Source organism: Pezoporus wallicus, unplaced genomic scaffold (genome assembly GCF_028554395.1).
Source record: "Pezoporus wallicus isolate ANWC-B61680 ecotype Strahan unplaced genomic scaffold, APGP_CSIRO_Pwel_v1 contig_14159, whole genome shotgun sequence".
NCBI lineage: Eukaryota > Metazoa > Chordata > Aves > Psittaciformes > Psittacidae > Pezoporus > Pezoporus wallicus.
The window spans coordinates 222,475-243,832 of record NW_026642380.1 but is presented as its reverse complement, the minus strand read 5'-3'; the positions used below and the strand labels follow the sequence as shown (position 1 = coordinate 243,832).

The following is a 21,358-nucleotide window of genomic DNA, read 5'->3' as shown; positions in this document are numbered from 1 at the left end:
GTGCGCCGGCAACAGCCCTCCCCCGGAACGGAGCCTGTGCCGGAGCACCGGAAGGGGCGAGCGGCGGCTCTGCCATGGGCCCCGAGGGCGGGCGGACCCCGTTCTACGTGGGGCTGGGCCTGGCGCTGGCCTCCAGCGCCTTCATCGGCGGCAGCTTCATCCTCAAGAAGAAGGGGCTGCTCCGGCTGTGCCGCCAAGGCCGCACCAGGGCAGGTACCGCGGCCGGCGGGCGGAGAGGGGCGGGTGCGGGCCAACGGGGAGCGCAGAACGCACCGGGACTTGAGCCGGCAGCGGAGCCGGGCTTCGGCTCACGGCCTCGGCGCTGTCACTGCCGCGGCGCCTCCGCCGGGACAGCGCTGGGCCTCGGCTGCCTCCTCGTTGCCTGTGGGGCTGCTTGCTCCAAAGGGAGGCTTCTTCCGCAGGGCAGCGCCCGTAGCCACACGGGCACGTTCATAGAGCTGGACCGTGGAACTGCTCTTTCAAAAGCAAAACCGGGGTAAAAATCTTTGCTTTTAGGTGCTTGCCCATGGCCAGCGTGTGACAAGGCAGCCTTGTGCTTGGGGATCAGGTTGATCCCACTTGCTCGCTTCCCTGTGGCTGTTCTGGCACGATAAGCCTGTTGGGTAGCTTATAGAATCACAGAACCAGCCAGGTTGGAAAACGCATTTGAGCTCGTCAGGTCCAACCTTTACCCCAGCACTGCCGAGGCCACCACTGACCCATGGCACTGAGGGCCTCATCTACACAGTGTGTGAACACTTGCAGGGACGGAGACCCCAGCACTGCCCTGGGCAGCCTGTTCCATACCTGATCACCCTCTCGGTGGAGGAATTGTTCCTAATGTCCAGCCTAAACCTCCCCTGGCACAGCTTGAGGCTGTTTCCTCTTGTCCTGTCGCTTGTTACATGGGAGAAGAGACCAAACCCGCACCTCCCTACAACCTCCTTTCAGGTACTTGTGGAGAGCAATGATCTGAGGTTTCTCATTGCTCTTTCTTACTTAGGACAAGGAGGTCACGCGTACCTGCAGGAATGGCTTTGGTGGGCAGGACTGCTCTGCAGTAAGTACCTGCTCTAAAGTTGTGCAAGGGCACTTACGAGTGCATTGATCATGGTTTCCAGTTGCTTTCGTGTTTTATCTATTATGAACATTGCTTGAGTTTTATCTGAGGATGCTGCTGATCTAATCATAACTCTGTATATTCTAAATTCTCATGCATTACCAGGTTTCTTTGCTTAAACAGGAGTCGAGGAGCTGGTCTGAGTTAAGTGCTTCTGACATGGCCTGCCCAGACAGTGTAGTTACAACTGCACATCCAGCACTGTGGGTTTAGTGCTACAGCAGTTTCAGCAGCTCTGGTTTACACTTTTCAACGTTATTAATCAATTTTACTCGAGTTACTCTTTACAAAGCTGTAAAAACTTGTCCTGGAAGGACAAGAACATGACTTAGAAACATGGGTCAAAACCCCTGTTAGCTTTGAGAACATTATGGACCTATTTTCCTGTGGCTCCTGCTAATGTGAGCAAAGATCACCACGCAAAACCACACAGCCTTTGCAGAAGAACCTGCGTCAGGCTTCTGCTTGTTCCTGCTGGTGCTGTGCTTTCCTGGTTGCACAGTGTAACCTCAGAGAAACATGGGCTGCTCAGGTGGAAACAGAGGCTCTCTTCTGACTGCTCTCAAACTGTACTGTGCCGAATTGCTCCTCTGATGCTCACCTGACAGCGTTTCTCTTGCAGTGGGAGTTGGAGAAGCAGCAAATTTTGCTGCCTACGCCTTTGCCCCTGCAACTCTGGTAACTCCACTGGGTGCTCTGAGTGTCCTGGTTAGGTAAGCAGCCTCAGAAACACCCTTACCTCACCTACCACCCCGTAGTGGTGAGAGCAGTTGCTCTGCTTTCCTCCCTCTCTTCCCTCAGGTACCCCATCTCTTGGCCTCATTGATTTAGGGTTTGTTTTACTATCTTTCAGTGCAGTTTTGTCTTCCACCTTCCTGAATGAGCAGCTGAATGTTCATGGGAAGATCGGCTGCATCCTGAGTATCCTGGGCTCCACAGTGATGGTGATCCATGCTCCGCAGGAAGAAGAGGTTTCCAGCCTGGAGTCAATGGCAGAGAAGCTGAAAGATCCAGGTACTTACATATAAAGGGTCCTATCAATTCAGGCTTTGAAATGACAGTAGAAGGTAGGATACAACTTGGATAGATTGGGAAGGACTGAACTAAAGAGTAAGTTTCTTATTCTGTACATCAGTGGAGGAAACATTCCCCTGTGTCTCGGGTAGCTTGTGGGTTGCCTTCTGTGGTAGGAAAGAATTGGGGTCTCCACACTTTAAATGTGAAAGAAACAGCACAGGGAATGGAGGAAGAAAGCACAGGAGAGGAGCAAAGCAGAGGAACAGGTAGATGCTGCTGTTCATTAGAGGAAGTGCTCTGGCAGGGCCGTGTACTCCTGTGATGTGGTGCTTTCCTCTTTATCCCCCCACAGCCCACAGAATTCAGGTGGGGCTTTCCCAAGCCTTCTGCCACCTTCCTAGACCTCCATCTCTACTTGCTGTTCAGTTACATCTGTCACTGCTGTGACAGGTGCTGCTGTTCTCTGAGATTTTTAATTCTTCTCTCCCCAAGGGTTCATTGTCTTTGCTGTCTGTGTTGTGGTGAGCACCCTTCTGCTTATCTTTGTGGCCGGCCCCCGTTACGGACAGAGCAACGTCCTGGTTTATGTTTTGGTGTGCTCCGCCATCGGCTCGCTTTCTGTGTCCTGCGTTAAAGGCTTGGGAATTGCCCTGAAAGAGCTGTTTTCTGGGAAGCCAGTGCTGAAAGAACCACTGGGCTGGGTGCTCCTTGTGTGCCTGGTGATCTGCATCAGCATCCAGATCAACTACCTGAACAAAGCCTTGGACATCTTCAACACATCTGTGGTTACACCCATTTACTACGTGCTGTTCACCACAGCAGTCATGACGTGCTCTGCCATCCTCTTCAAGGAGTGGCAACACATGGTGCTGGACAACATCATCGGCACCATCAGTGGCTTTCTCACCATCGTGTCTGGCATCTTCCTCCTGCATGCCTTCAGGGACATGCCCTTCACCCCCAGCCTCCTGCCCCTCTTCCTCCAGCAGGGCAGGACAGACCCACATGCCTCGTGGAGGAGTGCAGACAGACATCAGTCATGTCCGCACCAGCCTCTTCTGCCCTCAGAGGACAAAGGCTCTCAGAGCACAGAAGAGGAGGAGGAAGGTGAGGGCATGTGAGGAAGCCTCTGAACTGCTAGCTCTGCTCCCACCACTGAGCAGCTCTGGTGCAAGGTTGAACCTGCTGCCTCACCTGCTGCTACACCAGCCTCAGGTGTGAGATGGGGGAGCTGCCACTGCTAGGAGGCTGACAGGGACAGCAGCTTCCTGTGGCTACAGACAGGAGCCTTGGGAACTGCCCGGCTCCTGGGATCTGGTGCCTCTTCACTGTTCTTGCACGTGAAGAATCCATCTGCCCTCATCAGGACAGAGGCTTCAGCTGCCCAGAGGCCCGCAGCACTAACACAGTGCTAACCCTTACTGAGTGTGGAGACCACACTTGTGGGGAGGCCTCACAGCCCTTTTTAAAGAATAGACGATTAACAGTTACAAACTAATCTAACCCGGTGCCGAGATGGCAGGGAGGATGGGTGTCTGGCCTGAAAAGATGACATACCCAGAGCATTCATTCAAGGACTTGTTTTGCTCACTCTGCTAGAATTTATTTACAGATTCACATCCAAGAACAGAGTACAGCCAAAACGGGAAAACTTCCGTGGTGCTGCCACTGCTGTGGCTCTTACAGAGGGACCAACCTCTTCATACAGTATCTGCTGTGCAGGTGATGCAGTGCCTGCTGACTGTATTCTATTAAAAACCGTTCTGTTCGGTTACCAAGTGGCTCATGTTCCATTTGTACCGAGAGCTGGGCCATGCTGAAAGGCCTGAGGGGTTACAGGGTAGGAAGAAGCATGCCGATGCTCCAGAGAAACTCAAGATAGGGACAGGAGAGGGAATCAACTTTGGGAACAGGAGCAATCTAAGAGTCCTTAGCTATTGAGGTAAGTTTCTTAAAGATAACTAGACAGCCATGTCCTCACTTACGTGGGTTTCTATTTGCATAGCTCTGCTGAACACATCTTGAATTTGTTCCCAAGCCACCCGTGTTAGGAACTCACACACCATGTCCAGCCACCCATGGCAGATGGACACTTGCAGAACTGCTTTATCAGGTTCCTGTATAGAGCCCCAAGCCACTGCCAGTGGTCATTCCAGGCTTCCCAGAGCCATGCAGTATGGAAACACTGCTGAAATGCCATGCTGCCTTTCCAGACCTCAGGTGAGGAGTTTGCTGTTTTTCCAGTTAGAAGCTACTCTGTGCCCTGGGGACAGAGGTCAAGAAGACACAGCCACAGGCTTCCCTCCAGTCACCTCCACAGGTAAAGCTGCATGAGGTTATAAAGTACGTGGTTACTTATTTCCTGCATTTAGTCTAAACAAACTACTTCTTTACAGGGCAGCAGAAGAGGAAAAGCCACAGCCTCTCCCAGAAACAAGTTCAGATTCATGGGATCAAATTAATTGAGCAACAGGTCCCAATTCAGAACAGACCTTCCAGCCAAAAGATAATTACAGCCCCTCCCTACTAATTGCACAATAAGCAGGATCACTGGGAAGGAGGGGGAGTGGCAGGGCCAGATTTTCAGTCCTCAGTGGCCATCTACCTGAACAAAGGAGAATCTCGTGTTAGAAATTGACCCAGTTAATATTTATTACGTTGACCAGGGGAAAGCAGTTAATGGAGCGAGTCAGTACTGACAGAGTTGTGCTGCAGTGTGAAAACCTGTCGCTTTGGCCACATGAATGATTGACCTGTGGAAAGTAGTCCCCAGTAGTGATACTGCCTGGGATGATCACTGTGCCCAGCAAGCTCTTCTCACTAAGGGTACCTCTCCCAGATTGAGCAGCGATGACACCTACAGGGCTTGTGTCTACCCAGGAGGGTCTGTTTTGTGCAGCACCATTAAGGCAGCGCTCACACGCTGGCCTCACACAGAGCTGACCTTCACATCAGCACTGGGAGCACCCCCAAACGTGAGCATCACCACCCCTCTATTCAGCCGAATGGGTGCCTTCCAAACGCTCCCCGCGGAGCACCGGGAGCCCTGGAGTCCCAGCACAAAGCCGGCTGCTGGCCCGCGGAGCCAGGAGCAGCACATTGCCCCGGGGAGCAGCGACTGTGCCTCTGCCGTGGGCTCTCATCTGGCTGCAACTTCCCCGAGCCTGGCATTGAATTAAATCCTAACCCCCAGAGCTGCTGCCGCCGGCTCATGCGGGCAGCGGTGACCAGGAGCCGGCGGGGGGTGGCCGGTGTCCCCCGGGGCACGGGTCCCGCTCAGTCGGACAGGCTCTCCGAGAAGGCCGACTTGGACTTCTGCGTCTGCTCCAGACGGTTCAGGATGAACTGGCTCGTGTCGATGAAACGCTCCACGCAGTTCACGAAGCACGTCTCGGCCCGGCTGTCCAGCTTCGGGCCCGGCTTGTCCATGCACTTCTCCTGCACACAGCGGGGGACCCGTCGGTCCCGGACGTACACAAACCCCACCCCACCTCGGGGCCCTCCTCCAGCCCATCCAGGCCCCCCGACCGGGGCTCTCCCCGTCCCGTCCTCCCCTTCCCCACGAGCCCTCCGCACCCCCGGGGATCACAGTGCTCCCATAGTCCCCGTCTCCCTTCTCCCCCTGGGGACAAGGGTTCACCCGCCCCACCACCACCACCCGCCGCGGCGGTGACCGGAACCGGGCCGCCCGTACCCAGCAGAGCTCGGTCATCTGGTGCACCAGCTGCTGGAACCGCTGCTTCTGCGTCTCCACCTCGATGAAGCGCTGCAGCTGCGGGTCGGCAGCGCCCAGCCCTGCGGCGGACGCGTCCATCCCGGTACCGGTCCTACCGGTACCGCCGGGTCCCGCCGCGCCGCGACCTTCGCGTGCCGCGCCACGCCGCCGCCACCGCGCGTGCGCCGCTCCCGCCCCTTCCGCGCCTCCCGCGCCGCGCCGAGCGCCTCCTGCCGGCTGGGCGGTATCAGCGCGGAGCCATCGTTCGGAACGGTTTATTGAGCGGTCCCGGGCCCGCGGACCACGCTTCGGTCCGGGGCTTGGCGAGGGGCGGCCGTGAGGGCCCCTCGGGTGCCGTGTCCCGCTGCAGCGGCCCCGTGGTACCAGCCCGCGGTCAGGGCTCCTCGTCCGGGATGTCCAGGATGCTGGCCAGCAGCGCTGAGAACGTGGGACGCTCCTCCGGCTTCTGCAGGGAGAGGGGAGAGCTGCGGAGCCGGTCCCGGCACCCCTCGGTAGGCACCGGGCTGGGGGCCGCTTACCTCGTGCCAGCAGCTGTACATGATGGTGTAGACCCGCTCCGAAGCCTGCTGCGGGCGGTAGAGGCGCAGCCCCTGGATGACGTGCTCCGTTGTCTCGCTGTTGTTGAACCTCTCGTAAGGCATCTTCCCCAGGGAGTAAACTTCCCACATCAGAACGCCTGGCACAGGGAACGGCGGGCACGGTTCATGGCATGGAAGCAGCTGTGGCTGAAGCTGCTCCCGGTCTCCGAGTCAATCAGGCCCTTACCAAAAGCCCAGACATCAGACTTGCTGCTGAACTTGCTGTACAGGAGCACTTCAGGGGGAGACCACCGCACTGGGAACTTTGAACCCATGGAGCTCATATACTCGTCATCTAGAACGTACCTGCAGAAGGCAAAGAGATCAGGGTGCCTGCCTTGCACTCCACAGGTTACTACTACAGGCCAAAAGGAACTGGCAGCTCTCAGAGTGACGACAGGTTGGCCTCCACACGGGTTTCAACAGGCAGAAACAGGGTGACACAAAAGCATAGCCACAAAAAGGGGGATGTGTTGAGAAAGTTGCCTCCAGGAGACTAGAGGTGGGAGAAAGAAGCAGCAAAGAGAGGGGGATAAGGGACAGGGGAAGTAAGAAAGGGATGGTGGAAAGGAGAAGTGGAAGGTTGAGGCAGATAGATGAAGCGGAAAGACAGGGGAAGACAAAGGAAAAACAGAGCTGAAGGACCAAGATGTAGAAGAGACTGAAGGAGGAGCTGCAGGACTGAGACAGGAAGGTGACACAGACACATCCACCAGACCTGGAAAGGCCAAAATCCGATACTTTCACAATTCCTTGCTCATTCACCAAGCAGTTGCGAGCAGCCTGTGGGTGGAAAGATGGAGGCAGTCACTCCTACCTGCTCCTGCCTCCAGCGTCCTGCTCATCTGCAGAGGGGCAACTTCTCTGGTGGGACTTTGAACAAAGCAGCACCAGGAGGAGATCAGATACAGCACCCAGCAGCACTGCAAGTTAGCAATGCCAGACCAGGGCTGACAAACGGCAGGCTCAGCTTTTGATGGGGGTTAAGAGGTCCCTTTCATGTCAGAGCCAGCGATGCTGCCTAACACAAACCCTGCCCTAGCCACAGATTGATTTCCCATCTGCTGGAAAACTATCCAGTCCTGCCCTTTCTGCAATCACTGCTAACTCACTGCAGTGACTTAGAGCATCCTGCCCATGCTCAGGTGGGCAGGGAAAGCTTAGAGGGATGTGCTGCAGAGCTGCCTCTCCTCATCATGATGAGCTGGACCCTGTCTGTCCAGGCCATGCTGTGGCTGTTGCTCAGTTGGAGAGGTGTCCTTCAGCCCCAGGCCTACCAGGTCCCGGTGCAGGAACTGCTTGGATTCCAGGTACTCCATAGCTTCACAGACATCCTTGCACATCTCCAGCAGCTCGGCAGGCTGGAACCGCCGCCGAGGTTCCTTCAGGAAGTTCAGGAGGCAGCCGTTGGCCATGTACTCGGTGATGATGAAGATGGGATGCTGCTTGGTGCAGACCCCATAGAGCTGCACGAGCTTCTCATGAGACAGGTTCCTGTGTTTGGGACAAGAAGGGCAGTTCTGAGCATCTAGAAGGCCAAGCAGCAAAAGCAGCACCCGTGGATAAAGAGTGTGGGAAGGGAAGGTGCTCCTGGCCCAGGTGATGGTGGAAAAGCTCACCAGGGAATCGGGACAAAGGCAGTAGGTCCTTGGATGCATTTTGCATCCACACCACCCAGAGGCGCAGCCATTCTGGCAAGGCAGGTCCAGCACTGACCTGCAGGCTGCTTACCACTTACATCATGACTTTGGCTTCATCGATGAACTCGTCCTCTGACATGGAGCCCTCCCTGATCATCTTGATAGCAACGTTGTACTGGCCTCTCCACTTCCCGTACTTCACCACACCAAACTGCCCCGTCCCCAGTTCCTTCAGGAAGATCAGATCCTTTGGGTCAATCTCCCACGACCCTAGGATAGAGAGAACAAGCATAATGTGGGTGCAGGTGGCCTCCCTGATCTAGCAAGCCCAAGAAGAGCTCACAAGCCTTTGCTGCCTGAAAAAGCATCCCAAAAATCCATGAAATCTGAGACTTGTTCCTCCAAGGGATGGGGAGCAAAGCAGTTTATGGCATCTCTTGGTCAGAACTGTCGCCAGAGGGCCAGTGAGTGTTGGGAAGTGATTCCTGGGAAGGCTGTGAGCCCTTGTGCCATGGGACAGGCAGGATCCCAGCCTCAGGAAGTCAGTGCTGCAACCAGGGAAGCGTGAGGCCATCTTACCATAGCCGAGGCCTGCTGTGGAAGGAGCACTTCTCTGGTGTTGAGACACAGGGTACTTCAGTCTGGATATGAGCCCTGAGACACAAGAAGGTAAGACTGCCACGCCACACTTACCCAGCAGGGAACACAACCCCCCTGCCTTCAGTGCGGGAAGGTGGGGATACTGTTGTGTCAGTAAAAGCACTGCTGGCCCCACTGTGTCCCCCACACTGACCGGCAGAGTTGTGTTGGTGGTAGGTGATGAGCTCCGGGATGGTGTTGAACACGTGCTTTTCTGCCAAGTAATACTGATTCTGGGGGGTGCAGCACACAACATAGTGGCGGATCATGCCTTGGGGGTCTCTGGAGAGACAGTATGAGGGGTCAGCAGCGTGGGGAGGGCAGGCAAAGGGTGAGGGGTGCCTCTGAGGTAGGAACAAGCTGTTCTCGGATCCACTTACACAGAGGACTTGGCATAGACGGACACAGTGTACTTCCCTGTCTTGCTGGTGGAGTCTCGGACAATGAAGCCTCCTTCCTTACCCTGAAAAGGGATAGCGACAGAGTGGTTATGGGGTGGTGTAATGTAACAGGCAAGACATAAAGTGAGCGGAGTCCTACTTCCAGTCCCTGCCTGAGGGGACATACCCTGAAGAGGTCATGCTGGGGTACAGATGGTTCCTGGGCTGTAGTGGTCATGCTCCCCTCCCAGGAGTTTCCCAACTCAAACTTACCTCCTGTTTGAGCAGTTGCTCTGCTTGGCTCCGGGTGATGTTCTTTGAGTACCACCTGGAACAGGGACACGTGTCAGGGAGAGCACCACAGCCACTGCTGTCCTCAGCCTGGCCAGAGCATGGCCCAAGACAGGGATGACTGGAGGCTCTCGAAGGGTAGGGAAGAGGGAGACTGACCCAGCTGGGCTCACAGGCTATGTGTGTTTAACAGAACTGCATGTAAAAATCTCTGACCATGTGCAGCTTGCACCATCCCTGTGCCCTCTACTCACTCAAAGATCTCCAGGGAATTGCTGGTTTCAGTGACATAGTTGCTGGGGATGTATCCTTCCCTCCTGCAGAAGAAAAGCGGCCGGTCACACACTGATGGAGGAGGCCAAGGGGAAAGCAGGTTCCTGCCCCAGAATGCTGTGTAGAAATGGGCTCAAAAACCTTGGTGCAAACCCATTTGGGTTCACGCTGCCACAGCCTGCTTCAGTCTCCTGCACTGTCCTTATGTGCCACCCCACATGGCAGCCTGCTGACCGTCCTAACCCCCAGGATGCTGAAGAGACGTGTTTGCCACCAGTGCCATGGCACCGCGAGAGGCCACTGCAGTGGGCAGTGGGAGCTCTTACCCGTTCTTGTCACGGGCCTTCCACCAGGGCAGGTGGCTTTCCTCCAGGATGAGGTACTCCTCGCCCTTCTGCAGCTGCAGGTCCTGCGCGTTCATGGGCAGGTAGTTGTAGAGGGCCACCACCTTCTTCATCTCGCCCGCTGTGCTGGGGGCTGGCTCGGGAGGCAGCGGCTTCATCTTCGCAGAGCAAGGGAGAGCATGGGACAGGGTGAGGCTGGCAGACACACAGTGCCCAGGAGAGACCCTCCCCAGGCCTGCTGGGCAGTGGGCTCAGGCCAGTCACTGCAGTGATTGCCTCAGCTCCCCCATGTATCTCCACCAGGAGACCAACCCCCCCCTGCCCCAGCACTTTTCATTGCAACATTTCCACCTCAGAGACCCATCCTCACAAACTATAAGAGTTTCCTCTCTACATTTTGGCTTAACCTGTGACTCCTCCACCCTATCCTGGGGCTTCTCCGTCTTCCCAGCTCCCCCTGGGGAACCTCAGGGGTGAAATCACTTGACTTTCCTCCAAGCTTTTGATTCAAGCTCCTTCTCCCTCAGGGTACCACCCTGACACCCCTTCTCCAGAGCAGTGCTCTGGCCTGTACATCTCTGAGCAATGCCATCGAACATGTTGGCTTTTCCCAGTTAGTCTGCTCCTTAAACACCTCGGAGCAAACCCACATGCTGCTGTTGGCCCCTACCTGGTCCTCCTCAGGCGTGGGGGGAAGAGGCTTCTTTGTCTTGCGATGCGACCGCCCAACTTTTAAACCTTCCGAACAGAAAAGGGACTTAAGGTGAGGAAAGATGCTGCGGCCTGGGGACAGGGTGAGGGGAGGGTGCCCAGTGTCTTACTGCCATTCCTGCTCTCCAGGATCTGGCAGCCCATGGCATTCTTGGCTGTCTGGGAGCAGCACAGGTACTGGCCGTCGATCCAGAAGCAGGGGTGATACTTCTGTACCAGGTCGCTGTTGTACCGGATCACTGTGGCAGAGAAGGGATGAGTGCTGTGTCCCCGGCACGCTGCAGAGAGCTCTCTGCTCTCTCAGTGCAGATGATCAGCCCTGTTAAATCATTCCACCCTCTGCTGTGCTGCTGATACACGGACACATGAGGGTTCACCTCAGCTCATTGCTCCTGCAGCCAAAATGTCCAGCATCCCCCAGGCTGTTGAGGTTTGTGGCTCTTTTGATCCCTTGATCTTCAGAAGTGGGGAGGGAGGCCAGTGCTGTGCCTGGCTTGTCCATGGGGACAGCAGGGCACTGCCACCATCCCTGCCTGCTCAGGCATTTCCCTTGCTGGGATACTGCTCCTTTGCTAGGAGACAACCAGCTTCCTTGTGCTTCTCACCAAGCTAGAGGGACAATTGGATGTGCCAGAACACCACGAGAGTGTGGTGCTGGCCTACAGCACCTCTGCAGGGATGAGGGCATCCCGGCACCAAAAGACCAGCATTTCCTCTGCCCTTTTCCCTGTGGATTTCCCACTGGCTTCAGCTGCCCCAGCAGCCCCCTGCTGCAGCAGGGAAGTGGGAGAGAGCTGCTGCCGGCTGGGGAAGAGCTGCAGGGCTCTCGTGAAGTAACAGACTTCCCCGTTATCAGCCTGCGCTGCTTCCGCCTGGCGCGGGCAAACTTCCCTGTGTCAATTCAAGCAGCTATCAATCACCCACCAGCACAAAGCCACAGAGATGCACACGCACCAAGAGGCACACACAGGCAGCTCCAGCACCCAACCGTGAGCAGTGAGTTGAGGTGAACCCTCAGCGGGGCCACGTGTGGCTGTGTATCAGCAGCGCAGCAGAGGCTGAAATGATTTAACAGGGCTGATCACTGCATTCAGGGAGCAGAGAGCTCTCTGCAGTGTGCTGGGAGATCCTGACCAGCTTTAAGCACCCCGGCAGTGCTGCTGCAATGCTCAGCTCAAGCAGGTAGCACCTCATGCCGCAAAGTGTTAGCTCAGCAAAGCTTGGGGTGGGCTGGGAGAGATGCTCCCTGGCTTCCCACAGACTTTTGTTCCCAAAGCACTGGGGGCTCTACCCTCGTGTTCCAGGCCAGTGCAGCTGTGTGGCCACATCTGCTATTTCCTTTAGCCCTCAATAACTTCTGAGCCTGCTCGAGCTCATTTGGAGCAGGCTTGCGAGAGGGCAAGAAGCCTCAGCTGTGGTGGCTATGGTGGGGCAGAAGTCAGAGGGTGATAGAGGCGAGTGTCCACATCCCCAGGCAGGAGCAGCTCAGGGGTGTTAAGGAGTGGATGTGGGGCAGGGTCTTATGAGTGCTCTGGTCACGGGAGAAGTTTCTGATCACTCTTCTGCAGCCATGGGACGGTGGAACCACGAGATAACAAACCCCGGAAGCCTGGTGCTCTGGGTCACACCACACGCACAGCTCATGGCTTGTGTTTGCTTGGGGGGGGCCGCAGAGCCCCCAAACTCACCGCTCTTCAACTGATGGATCCAGCGTCTGCGCAGCTCCTCCGTTGGGGAGAAGACGTAGAGGGGCCCTTCGTCATAGACCACCTGCAGGAGCACAGAGCTCAGCACCCACTGGGGGTCTCCAGGGAGGATGGGGGGAGCCGAGGCTTATGGCAGAGCACAGGCTGTGCTGTGTGTGCTGCCCTTCATGCTGCTCACGGGACCGTGACAGAGAAGTTCTAAATAAGCCCCTTCCCCTGAGACTTTCCACTTCCTTCTCTGACTTTCAGTGTGTCCAGAAGGGGCAGGCAGCTGGGCTGGGAGCTGAGTGGGCACCCGGCAGACAGCATCCCTCCAGCATGGGCCGTGGGGCCGAAAGAGGCACAACAGAGCTCAGAAGCTGGTTTGCATCTAAGCAGCCCCCTTAAATAGAATTACCCAACCCGAGGCTCACAGCGCTCACCTGCCTGCCCCATGCAGCACTGACTGCAGCAGGGTGTCCCCAGATGGGTGAGTGATGCCTGACATGGGGGCAGTGATGCTGGGTTTGGCACCAAGTCCCCCTCTGGTCCTCCTCTGCAGTCAGTGGACGCACAAAGGGTGCAGTGGGGACTCACCTGGAAGGGGTAAGGGAACCGTTCGATGATGGAGATCTGCTCCATGTTTGTGGAATCCTCTCCTTTTCTCTGGAAGAGAGAGGCAGAGACATGCTGGCATCCTGCTGCTCGGCTGCTGGCATCTCCCATGGGACCCAAAGCCTTTGGCATCCCCCTGCCCTGCATCAAGCCAGACCCCTGGTATGGGCTATGGGTGCAGAGCCCCCCATGCCAAGTAGGGCTGTCCCCCCATTCCCACCACCCCAGAGCAGGGTCCCTCTCCCTACTTCCCCAGCGAGGGGACACAAGCGGGGCCCCTCCTCACCGGGACCTGCCGCTCAGGGGGAGGGTTGTGCTCAGGCACCACTGTCTCCACACAGGTGATCTTCTCAATGTCCACTGAGCCCTTCTTGCTGCCCCGGCGCTGCAAGACACAGGCTTGGTTTGAGTGATCGTCAAGGGAGGCTCAAGCCAACCACTGTCCCTGTCCAACCACCCCTTGGGCTGGCAAAGGGACAACTGGTGAGCCCTGTGGCCACCGACTCACCCCCCGTTCAAAGTCGTACTCATAGTAGGACAGCTTGCTCTCTGTCAGCAGGAACAGGCGCTTCTTGAAGTTGAGGGGAGATGTCTTCTTCTTCTGCTGTGAGCGCTTCAAGAAGATGCTCTCCAGGATGACACTGGCCATGTCGGCCCCGCCGGCCTCCTCTGTGCTGTGCTCGCTGCGTGGCTGTGGGCAGCACAACACCAGCACAGTGCTCGCTGCTGGACCTCACTTGGTGCACTGCCTCCACTGACCAAGGGGTAGCCTGGAGGTGCTGGGACCACCACAGCAGGGATTCAGCTGCAGAGGTGTGCGGGCAGGTCAGTGTGGGGTGGCTGTGATGGGACCTCTCCCTCTCCTGTCCCCTCTCCAATGCCAGGCTGTGGACCAAGCCACCACCCGGATGGCTTTGGCTTCTGACGGATGCTGGAGGGGCCCCCCGGGTGTGCTGATGGACAGACAGACATAGATAGAGAGGGAGGAGCGCAGAGCCAAAGGGCTCCCTCCTCCCCTCCAGCATCATGTGTGTGTGTTTGTGTGGGCTGCTTCCTCCTGCTGCAGCGCAGGCACTTTGTGCAGGGACGTGCTGAACTGCCTCTGTGGAGAGACCAGTCCCTGAAACTTGTGGGTAGGTCCTGGCCTCAAATAGCTGCTGAGAGCACAGAGTAGGCCTAAAGGCATCCTTCCCCTCTGTGTGCATGGAGCCTGCAGGAGAGCAAGGATGATGCTCAACATTCCTCCTCCTCCAGGCTTGAAGGGATGCCTCCAGCCAGCAACCAGAGGGGTTTGATCCTTCCCCAGCCCTCCTCAGCAAAGCTCTTCCCTTGAGCCTCTCCAGAGATGGGCCAGGCAGAAAAGGGCTCAATTCAGAGCACTGCATTCCACTGCTGCCCTGCCTCCAGGGCGGCTGGAACTCTGCCCTTGGCCCATCTCTTGGAGCATCCTGTACCCTTTCATGCTGCACTGTGGCATCCAGATGGTTCCAACACCCCACAGAGCTCTGGGCTTCTCTGAGGGCTGTAACCAATGCTTCATTCCAGACTGGATGTATCAGGGAGTTCATGAGCTACACGGGGCCACTGCTGAACTGTGCCCTGGAGCCCACATCCATGTCTCCTGCCCTGCCCATCTACATGCCTTGCTCCTGCTTCACCTCCACCTTCTTCCTGTTTGCTCCTACAAACACAGCTTTAGAGGGTATCCCAGGAGAAGCAGTTTCCCTCCCCGCTGCCCTCATCTTCTCTGGGGCAGGCTCAGAGGAGAGCTGGAGCCAGGGGTTGAACTCCCTGCTACCCAGCCAGGCAGCACATCCCTTCCCCTCACACAGGAGGCAGACACTGGCTCGGCCACGAGAGGCACCAGGTTGGGACCAAATATGCCAGGACCTGGTCCCCATAGCTGTGCCACTCTCTGGGGCATGCCCAGCCTGGGAGGGCAGGAGCAGGGGTGTTCCCCCATGCACTGGTGATGCCCAGACCCTTCCAGCGCAGATCCTGCAATCCTGCCTCGCTGCAGTGGCTATAGCCAGAAAGACCGTGAACAAGCAGGGTTCCTGCTCCTAGCATCCCCTTTCCCTACCCTTGTGGCCCTCATGGGCCTTTTCTGCTTGTCTGGGTGGTTTAAAAAACAAAATAAAGCAAAACCCCCTTAAGCAATGAGTTGTTGAGAGTTCTTTATAAAACTCAGCAGCCTCCACTGGCAGATTCAAGCCTGGGGAGAAGGGAACTGGGGTCCCTGCTGAGCACAGGGCAAGTGGCTGGGGTTGCTACTAGCAAGGTGGTGGGCAAGCCCAGAGTGACCCCAGCATCCCCCTGTAGCCCCATGCCTCAGTTTCCCTAGCTATAAAATGTGGCTGCCATCATGCATCCCCCCGACACAGCCACAGGGGCTGAGCAGAGCAGCCTTTGGGCTCCATCCCATCCCATCTGCAGTGCTGGGTCTCCAGAAGCTTTGCCTTGATTCACAGAGCAGGGTCAGCACCAGCAGTGCCAGGCAGATGGGACACATCCCGTGTCCTCTGGGGCAGTGCTGACATGGGTATCTCAGGGCTCTTCTGCCCCAGCATGGCACAGCCTCCCTGTCCCTGGCTCTGCCACCCGTGCTGCTCTGTCCATGCCTGTCCCTGGGGGTGGTGGGTTCCCTTTGGGACTCACCCTGCAGCCACTGCTGCTGCGCTGTGACAAAGCAGAGGTGGCAAGTGGGTGGCTGGAAGCATGTCCTGTGTTTGTCCCCAGCGCGTGTGACTTCCTGCCGCTGTCACACCCCAGCCAAGCGTGCTCTGACCCCACCGCCAGGCCCGGCACACACTGCAGGTGCTGTGCCCCACCATGGCCCCTGCACACGTCCTGCTAAGGAGTGCTTGGCCACCACTCTTTGATGGGGGCTGGCATACCCAGAGCAAGTGGGAAGGGTGACAGCGTGTCTGCGAACGACAAACGCCACAGCCCCCGTGCGTGAGGTGCAGCCTGGAGGGTGACAACAATGAAGAGGAAGGAATCTCCTGCGCAGGACAGGCTCGGGAACAAAGCCAGAGCTGCGCTCCAGCAGCAGCATCTACTGCAAAATGCACGGGCAAAGAGTGCTCAAAGGCACTGCCAGCACCACGACCCCCTGCTCTGCTGCACCGCTGGGTCCCTGGCACTCATCCCTCACCCTGATTCCATGCTCTGGAGCACCGTTGGTGTCCATAGCACACACACCACCCTGATCCCATGCTCTGGAGCCCCACTGGGGTCCATAGCACACACACCACCGTGATCCCATGCTCTGCAGCACCAGTGGGGTCCATAGCACACACACCACCCTGATCCCCTGCTCTGCAGCACCACTGGTGTCCATAGCACACACACCACCCTGATCCCCTGCTCTGCAGCACCACTGGTGTCCATAGCACACACACCACCGTGATCCCATGCTCTGGAGCACCAGTGGGGTCCATAGCACACACACCACCGTGATCCCATGCTCTGGAGCACCAGTGGGGTCCATAGCACACACACCACCGTGATCCCATGCTCTGCAGCACCAGTGGGGTCCATAGCACACACACCACCGTGATCCCATGCTCTGGAGCACCGTTGGTGTCCATAGCACACACACCACCGTGATCCCATGCTCTGGAGCACCGTTGGTGTCCATAGCACACACACCACCCTGATCCCCTGCTCTGCAGCACCACTGGTGTCCATAGCACACACACCACCGTGATCCCATGCTCTGCAGCACCAGTGGGGTCCATAGCACACACACCACCGTGATCCCATGCTCTGCAGCACCAGTGGGGTCCATAGCACACACACCACCGTGATCCCATGCTCTGGAGCACCGTTGGTGTCCATAGCACACACACCACCCTGATCCCATGCTCCACTGCAGCCCCAGAGCACCCGTCCAGGCTGTGGGACAAGGCTGAGCCTTCCCAGCTCACCCGCTGCTTGCCAGCATGCGGCCGGTGCCCAGGACAGAGGTGCGAGGCCACAAGCAGGCACCGCACGGCTCCCTCCTCCCCGCACTGGCAGCAGGGCACTGCCACCCTCGTGTTCCAGCGCTGTCCCCACACCTCACGCGAAGCCCCGGGTCCCCCTCCGCACTCACCCGGCCCTCCCGCCGCCGCTCCGGCCCGCAGGGGTCCCGCCGTGCCCGCTGCCCGCGCCCGCCCGGGGTGGCCCGACGGGGCCGGTCGGGGTGGCTGTGGCGGCAGGGACACGCAGCGGGGTCGGTGGCACAGGGAGGAAGGACGGGCCCGACCAACCCCACCCTTTCAGTTCCCCTTTCCCTGCTCTCTGACTCAAAGCAGCAGCTGTGTTTCCTCCTGGGCCGGCCGGGGCTGCGGGTGCTGCGCATCGAGGGGACGAGGGGCACCCACATGGCACGGGGCCGCGCTGCAGGGCAGCTCCATGTGCCCCCCTCCACGTGCCGCACTGAGTGCATCGCACAGGGTCACCCCCATGGACCCGCAACCCTCCGCACCCCCCCGGCCACCCTCCGCACCCCAACTCCGCCGCACCTCGCACCCTCAGTCCCCCTGCCCCGCTCTCCTCCCGCCGCAAGGCGGCGCCACTCGCGCTCCCTGCGCTCCTCCTCTCCGTAGTTCACTACTCCCATCCGCTTCCGCTTCCCGGCTGCTCCTCCTCTTCGGGCTGCAGCCGGCAAGATGGTGAGTGCCGGCCGCAGCGGGCCCGGTTCTATCCGCTGCCATCCGCCCCGGAGGCGGCTCCCTCCGGCCGCCCGAGGCGCCCGCCGCTGCGGGGGGTGCTCGGCCAGCGGTTAGGGCGGGTTAGGGCGGCGGGGAGAGGTCGTAGGTCCGGGGTGAGGGCGCAGGGCCTAACCGAGGGCAGGGGAAGGGCGGCCGGGCTGAGGTGCGTCGGTGGCTGCGCTGCACGCCCTGAGCCGTTCCCCCGTCCCCTGCAGGTGAACGTCCCGAAAACCCGCCGGACCTACTGCAAGAAGTGCGGCAAGCACCAGCCGCACAAAGTCACCCAGTACAAGAAGGGGAAGGACTCGCTCTACGCCCAGGGTAGGCCTGGGGGCACGGCTTGAGGGAGGTTGTGTGGGACCCGGGTGGCCACGTCCCACGCCGGGGTGACGGCTGTGGGAGAGGAGGGTATTGCTTCTGGTCTGGGGTGCCGCTGCAGACCGAGTTCTGCTAAGGGTTGGCGAGCGGCAGCTGTGCTTTGTGCAGTGTCTCGAGTCGTTGCCTAAAGAACCATTTCTGCCCGTAGGGAAAAGACGCTACGATAGGAAGCAGAGCGGCTACGGGGGGCAGACTAAGCCCATTTTCCGCAAGAAGGTGAGTGCTGCTTCTGGAAGGAGGACCTGAAGCGTTCATGGTAATCCACATACCAGTTGAAGAGGGATGCTGCAGCCTTGTGCTGGTCCTGTGCTCAAGCCATGTTATGGCAGCTCTGTGGGTAGTGGTGTCCGGGGAGTGTAAATTGCCCATCCACGTAATCCCTGCTGCTGTTGTTTTCAGGAGTGACGATGTAGCATGTGTTCGCACAGCAGGTTGTGCAGGGAGCCTTGATGCTGGAGGGGAGCAAGGTCTTACTGGGAGTGATGCTTTTAATGAAAGGAGTGTTTTCTTCATTGCTTGCCAGTACAGCTAGGGGAAAGGGAGACTGCTGCTTGCTCTCCTTGTGGTCTTGGAGTGGCAGTAGTTTCTCATTGAAACTCTGCCGGGTTTGTGAGGCTCTGCGCAGTGATGGTGCTGTCAGTGCAAGGGTATGGTAGAAGCAAATGTGCATGTCGTGGGGCACCGCGGGACACAACACGGTTTTCTTGCAGTCTTCTGGCTCTAGGGAAATCCCTATCATTGAGCCAGTACAAGAGAGCTGCTGTGTTAAGCCTTCCCCGAGAGTTTCAGAGCAGCAATGCGTTCTGTTACAGATGAGCTGCAGGGACCTGCTGCTGTCATTCTCTGTCCTTTGCAGTGTGTGGATACTTGGAGCTGTGGTCTTGCCTGATTTCCTTCTGTGCCTCTATGTACCTCCTGCCAGGGAGTTGTAGGGGCCCAAGAGCTGTGGTATTTGCAGCAGGGCAGCAGAACCCAATGGCTGATTTGCTATAGTTTTTGTTTTAACTGTTCAGTTACTTACTAAGCTGCTTGGCTCATTGCTGGAAAGTCTGGTGTTGTGCTGGAGATGTTCAGGAAGTCTTCTAGCAAGAAGAAAATGAGACAGCAATTCCCCAAGTTGATTTTCTGTCAGGAAGTAGGGAGACCTTGCAGAAAATGCTGCTGCAAGAGGTACACAGAGCAGCTGTGCTGCTCATAGTCTGGCACTCTGCTGCTATACCCTGCCATCCCCATTCCTGTTTCTTTCTAGTCAGTGTGATATGGGTGATTGGGCGAAGCTGGTAACTGGTGATTACAGCTCTGTGCAGCTGCTATGGCAGCTTTGGGTTCTTCCCTCTGTATGTGTGGGTTTCATCCAACTTGTCAGTAGCTGCAGGTCTGCACTGGGCACATTTGCTTTCTGAGGAAGGTTGGTGCTGCTTCCAGATGTATCTCTGCCCGGGATTCTGCTGAATTCCCCGAGTGCTGTCGGTCTGTTCTCCCACACTGTAAAGTGTGTGTTTCCAGTGTGTTCACTGGCATGGCCTTGGGGTGTGCCTGAGCTCTGCAGGAGCCAGCCCTGCCCCACTGAGCCAGTGTTCTTCATCGTGAAGGTACCAGTCCAGTATTCCTGTACTGGTCCTTATGGTTCTGCCTGGTTTTTAATGGAGGGAGCCTAACTCTGTTGGTAGTCTTTTTATCTGCACTGTGAGAACAAGCTGCTGAATCTACAGGAGTGCAGATAGCATGCTTTTCCTGACAGCAGCACTTTGTTTGCTTGTGGACATGTTGTGCATTGATACACTCTGCTCCTCTCGTCCCAGGCTAAGACTACAAAGAAGATTGTGCTGAGGCTGGAGTGTGTGGAGCCCAACTGCAGGTCCAAGAGGATGCTGGCAATTAAGAGGTGCAAGCACTTTGAGCTGGGAGGAGACAAGAAGAGAAAGGTAGGTTTGTGTACCATGGGGTGGATGAGGGTGACAGCATTCAGTGGTGAATGAACTTACTCCATCTCTTCATTCTTACAGGGCCAGGTGATCCAGTTCTAACCTGCTTGTTGTTATGGACCATATTAAAGTATTTGGAAGTGATCTGGTTTTGTATTTTCTCTTGGTGGTGAGATTGGACTCGCAACTACATCATCCCAGCAGGAAGGTATTGCTTGCAGAGCTGCTTAGTAAGTGAACAGGTGTTATCCAAAAGCCCTGCCAATGGCTGGAATCTCCTGTCTTCCCCAAGAGCTGTTTTAGAATGTGTGTAGAGCCTGAGGTTCTGATGGATTTTGCACCAGTGGCTTCTCAGTGTTACCTCTGCCTGCAACAGGGACTGTATGGCTGCACTGTGTCAGCTTTACTGAGTGTTCTTTGTAGTAAATCCTTACAAATCCTACAAGAACCTAGTGACTGGAACAACTGTGCTGTCATCTAAAACCTGGTTTAATTTCAGATACTGAGCTGCACCCCTGTATAGTGGAACTAAGAAAAAGCTTGGCCTTTTAAAGGGATATTTTAATCAAAGTGCTTAATCACAGAAGTAAGAACAAATCAGTATACCCTGATTGTGCAGTAGTCAGAAGAGAACATACACATGATGGTTGCGTAAGTGATTATCCATTTCCTGTCTGAGGGACCTGTGTTATTGAACCTAAAGGTTACTGCAGCAGTGGAAAGCAAGCACACAGGTACTTCTTGGAGGCAGCTCACATGACAGGATCTCAATTGTATTATGAAGGACTTGTCATGTAAAGGGAAGTGTCCCATCACTGGTGAAGGAAAGACTCCTGGGGTAAGGAGAAACCTCCAACAGCTGAGTCCCAAGACATACTTACACACATGCATACTAAGCAGGCAGCTGTTAAGAAAGCAGTTGCTAAGAAGTGCAGTGATTTAGGCCAGTCCCTGAGTGGTCAGAAGGTAGACGTCCAAGCTCTGAAGGGAGTGTTGGGTTTCTTGTTCCTGGGCTGTGTGCTCCAGCCTGGCAAAGCAAGAGCAAGGCAGCCAGGGTGTTTCCCTGTTGTCCCTGAAATGCTCAAGGAGCTGTAAGATGCTGCATGTGTCCTCTGCATTTCCTTGGTAGTGGCAGTGGATATGACCAGTTGCTGCCCTGCCACAGTCCTTAAAGCTCCTTAGGGAAAGAGTTAAGTGGGTGAGATGCCAGGGAAAGGGTAAACAAGAGAAGCAGCACCCCTTTCTCTGTTACCTCCTGGTAATGGAGCAATACGTATTTGTCACCTTAGGCTGAAGGTTTAAAGTCCACATAGAAGCACTTGAGTA

At 56.8% G+C, this 21,358-nt stretch overlaps 5 protein-coding genes across 6 annotated transcripts in view; 2 read left to right on the top strand and 3 right to left on the bottom strand.

The window, feature by feature from the left end:
• FUNDC2 (FUN14 domain containing 2) overlaps window positions 1-7,824 on the bottom strand; it is a 162,210-nt gene extending 154,386 nt beyond the window's left edge. The window contains exon 1 of the mRNA XM_057429662.1: window positions 7,820-7,824. The gene's annotated coding sequence lies outside the window, so the exon portion shown is untranslated. The remainder of the gene's footprint in view (window positions 1-7,819) is intronic.
• On the top strand, window positions 13-3,911 carry LOC130610075 (magnesium transporter NIPA2-like). Its single transcript, XM_057429657.1, has 5 exons — window positions 13-213; window positions 1,004-1,060; window positions 1,743-1,833; window positions 1,974-2,134; window positions 2,630-3,911. Exons 1-5 carry the CDS (start codon window positions 75-77, stop codon window positions 3,256-3,258), a joined length of 1,077 nt encoding a protein of 358 aa, XP_057285640.1. The 5' UTR covers window positions 13-74; the 3' UTR covers window positions 3,259-3,911.
• TIMM8A (translocase of inner mitochondrial membrane 8A) lies at window positions 4,765-6,016 on the bottom strand. The gene is made up of 2 exons (XM_057429667.1): window positions 5,832-6,016; window positions 4,765-5,575 (listed from the first exon to the last, which is right to left on the bottom strand). The coding sequence occupies exons 1-2, from the start codon at window positions 5,949-5,951 to the stop codon at window positions 5,414-5,416; spliced, it is 282 nt and encodes a 93-aa protein (XP_057285650.1). The 5' UTR covers window positions 5,952-6,016; the 3' UTR covers window positions 4,765-5,413.
• On the bottom strand, window positions 6,132-14,004 carry BTK (Bruton tyrosine kinase). 2 transcript variants are annotated; one of them, XM_057429643.1, is made up of 18 exons: window positions 13,538-14,004; window positions 13,316-13,414; window positions 13,012-13,080; window positions 12,418-12,499; window positions 10,840-10,968; window positions 10,689-10,756; window positions 10,001-10,176; window positions 9,656-9,718; window positions 9,384-9,438; window positions 9,111-9,193; window positions 8,885-9,012; window positions 8,671-8,745; window positions 8,190-8,361; window positions 7,729-7,945; window positions 7,170-7,234; window positions 6,639-6,757; window positions 6,392-6,549; window positions 6,132-6,318 (listed from the first exon to the last, which is right to left on the bottom strand). In XM_057429643.1, the coding sequence occupies exons 1-18, from the start codon at window positions 13,676-13,678 to the stop codon at window positions 6,247-6,249; spliced, it is 1,971 nt and encodes a 656-aa protein (XP_057285626.1). In that variant the 5' UTR covers window positions 13,679-14,004; the 3' UTR covers window positions 6,132-6,246. The 2 variants fall into 2 exon arrangements, with proteins under 2 accessions (XP_057285626.1, XP_057285627.1); XM_057429644.1 differs by having other exon boundaries at window positions 13,557-13,689.
• Window positions 14,005-17,629: 3,625 nt separating this feature from the next.
• RPL36A (ribosomal protein L36a) lies at window positions 17,630-20,176 on the top strand. Its single transcript, XM_057429666.1, has 5 exons — window positions 17,630-17,690; window positions 17,945-18,050; window positions 18,256-18,323; window positions 19,910-20,032; window positions 20,114-20,176. Exons 1-5 carry the CDS (start codon window positions 17,688-17,690, stop codon window positions 20,132-20,134), a joined length of 321 nt encoding a protein of 106 aa, XP_057285649.1. The 5' UTR covers window positions 17,630-17,687; the 3' UTR covers window positions 20,135-20,176.
• The last annotated feature ends 1,182 nt before the right edge of the window (window positions 20,177-21,358 follow it).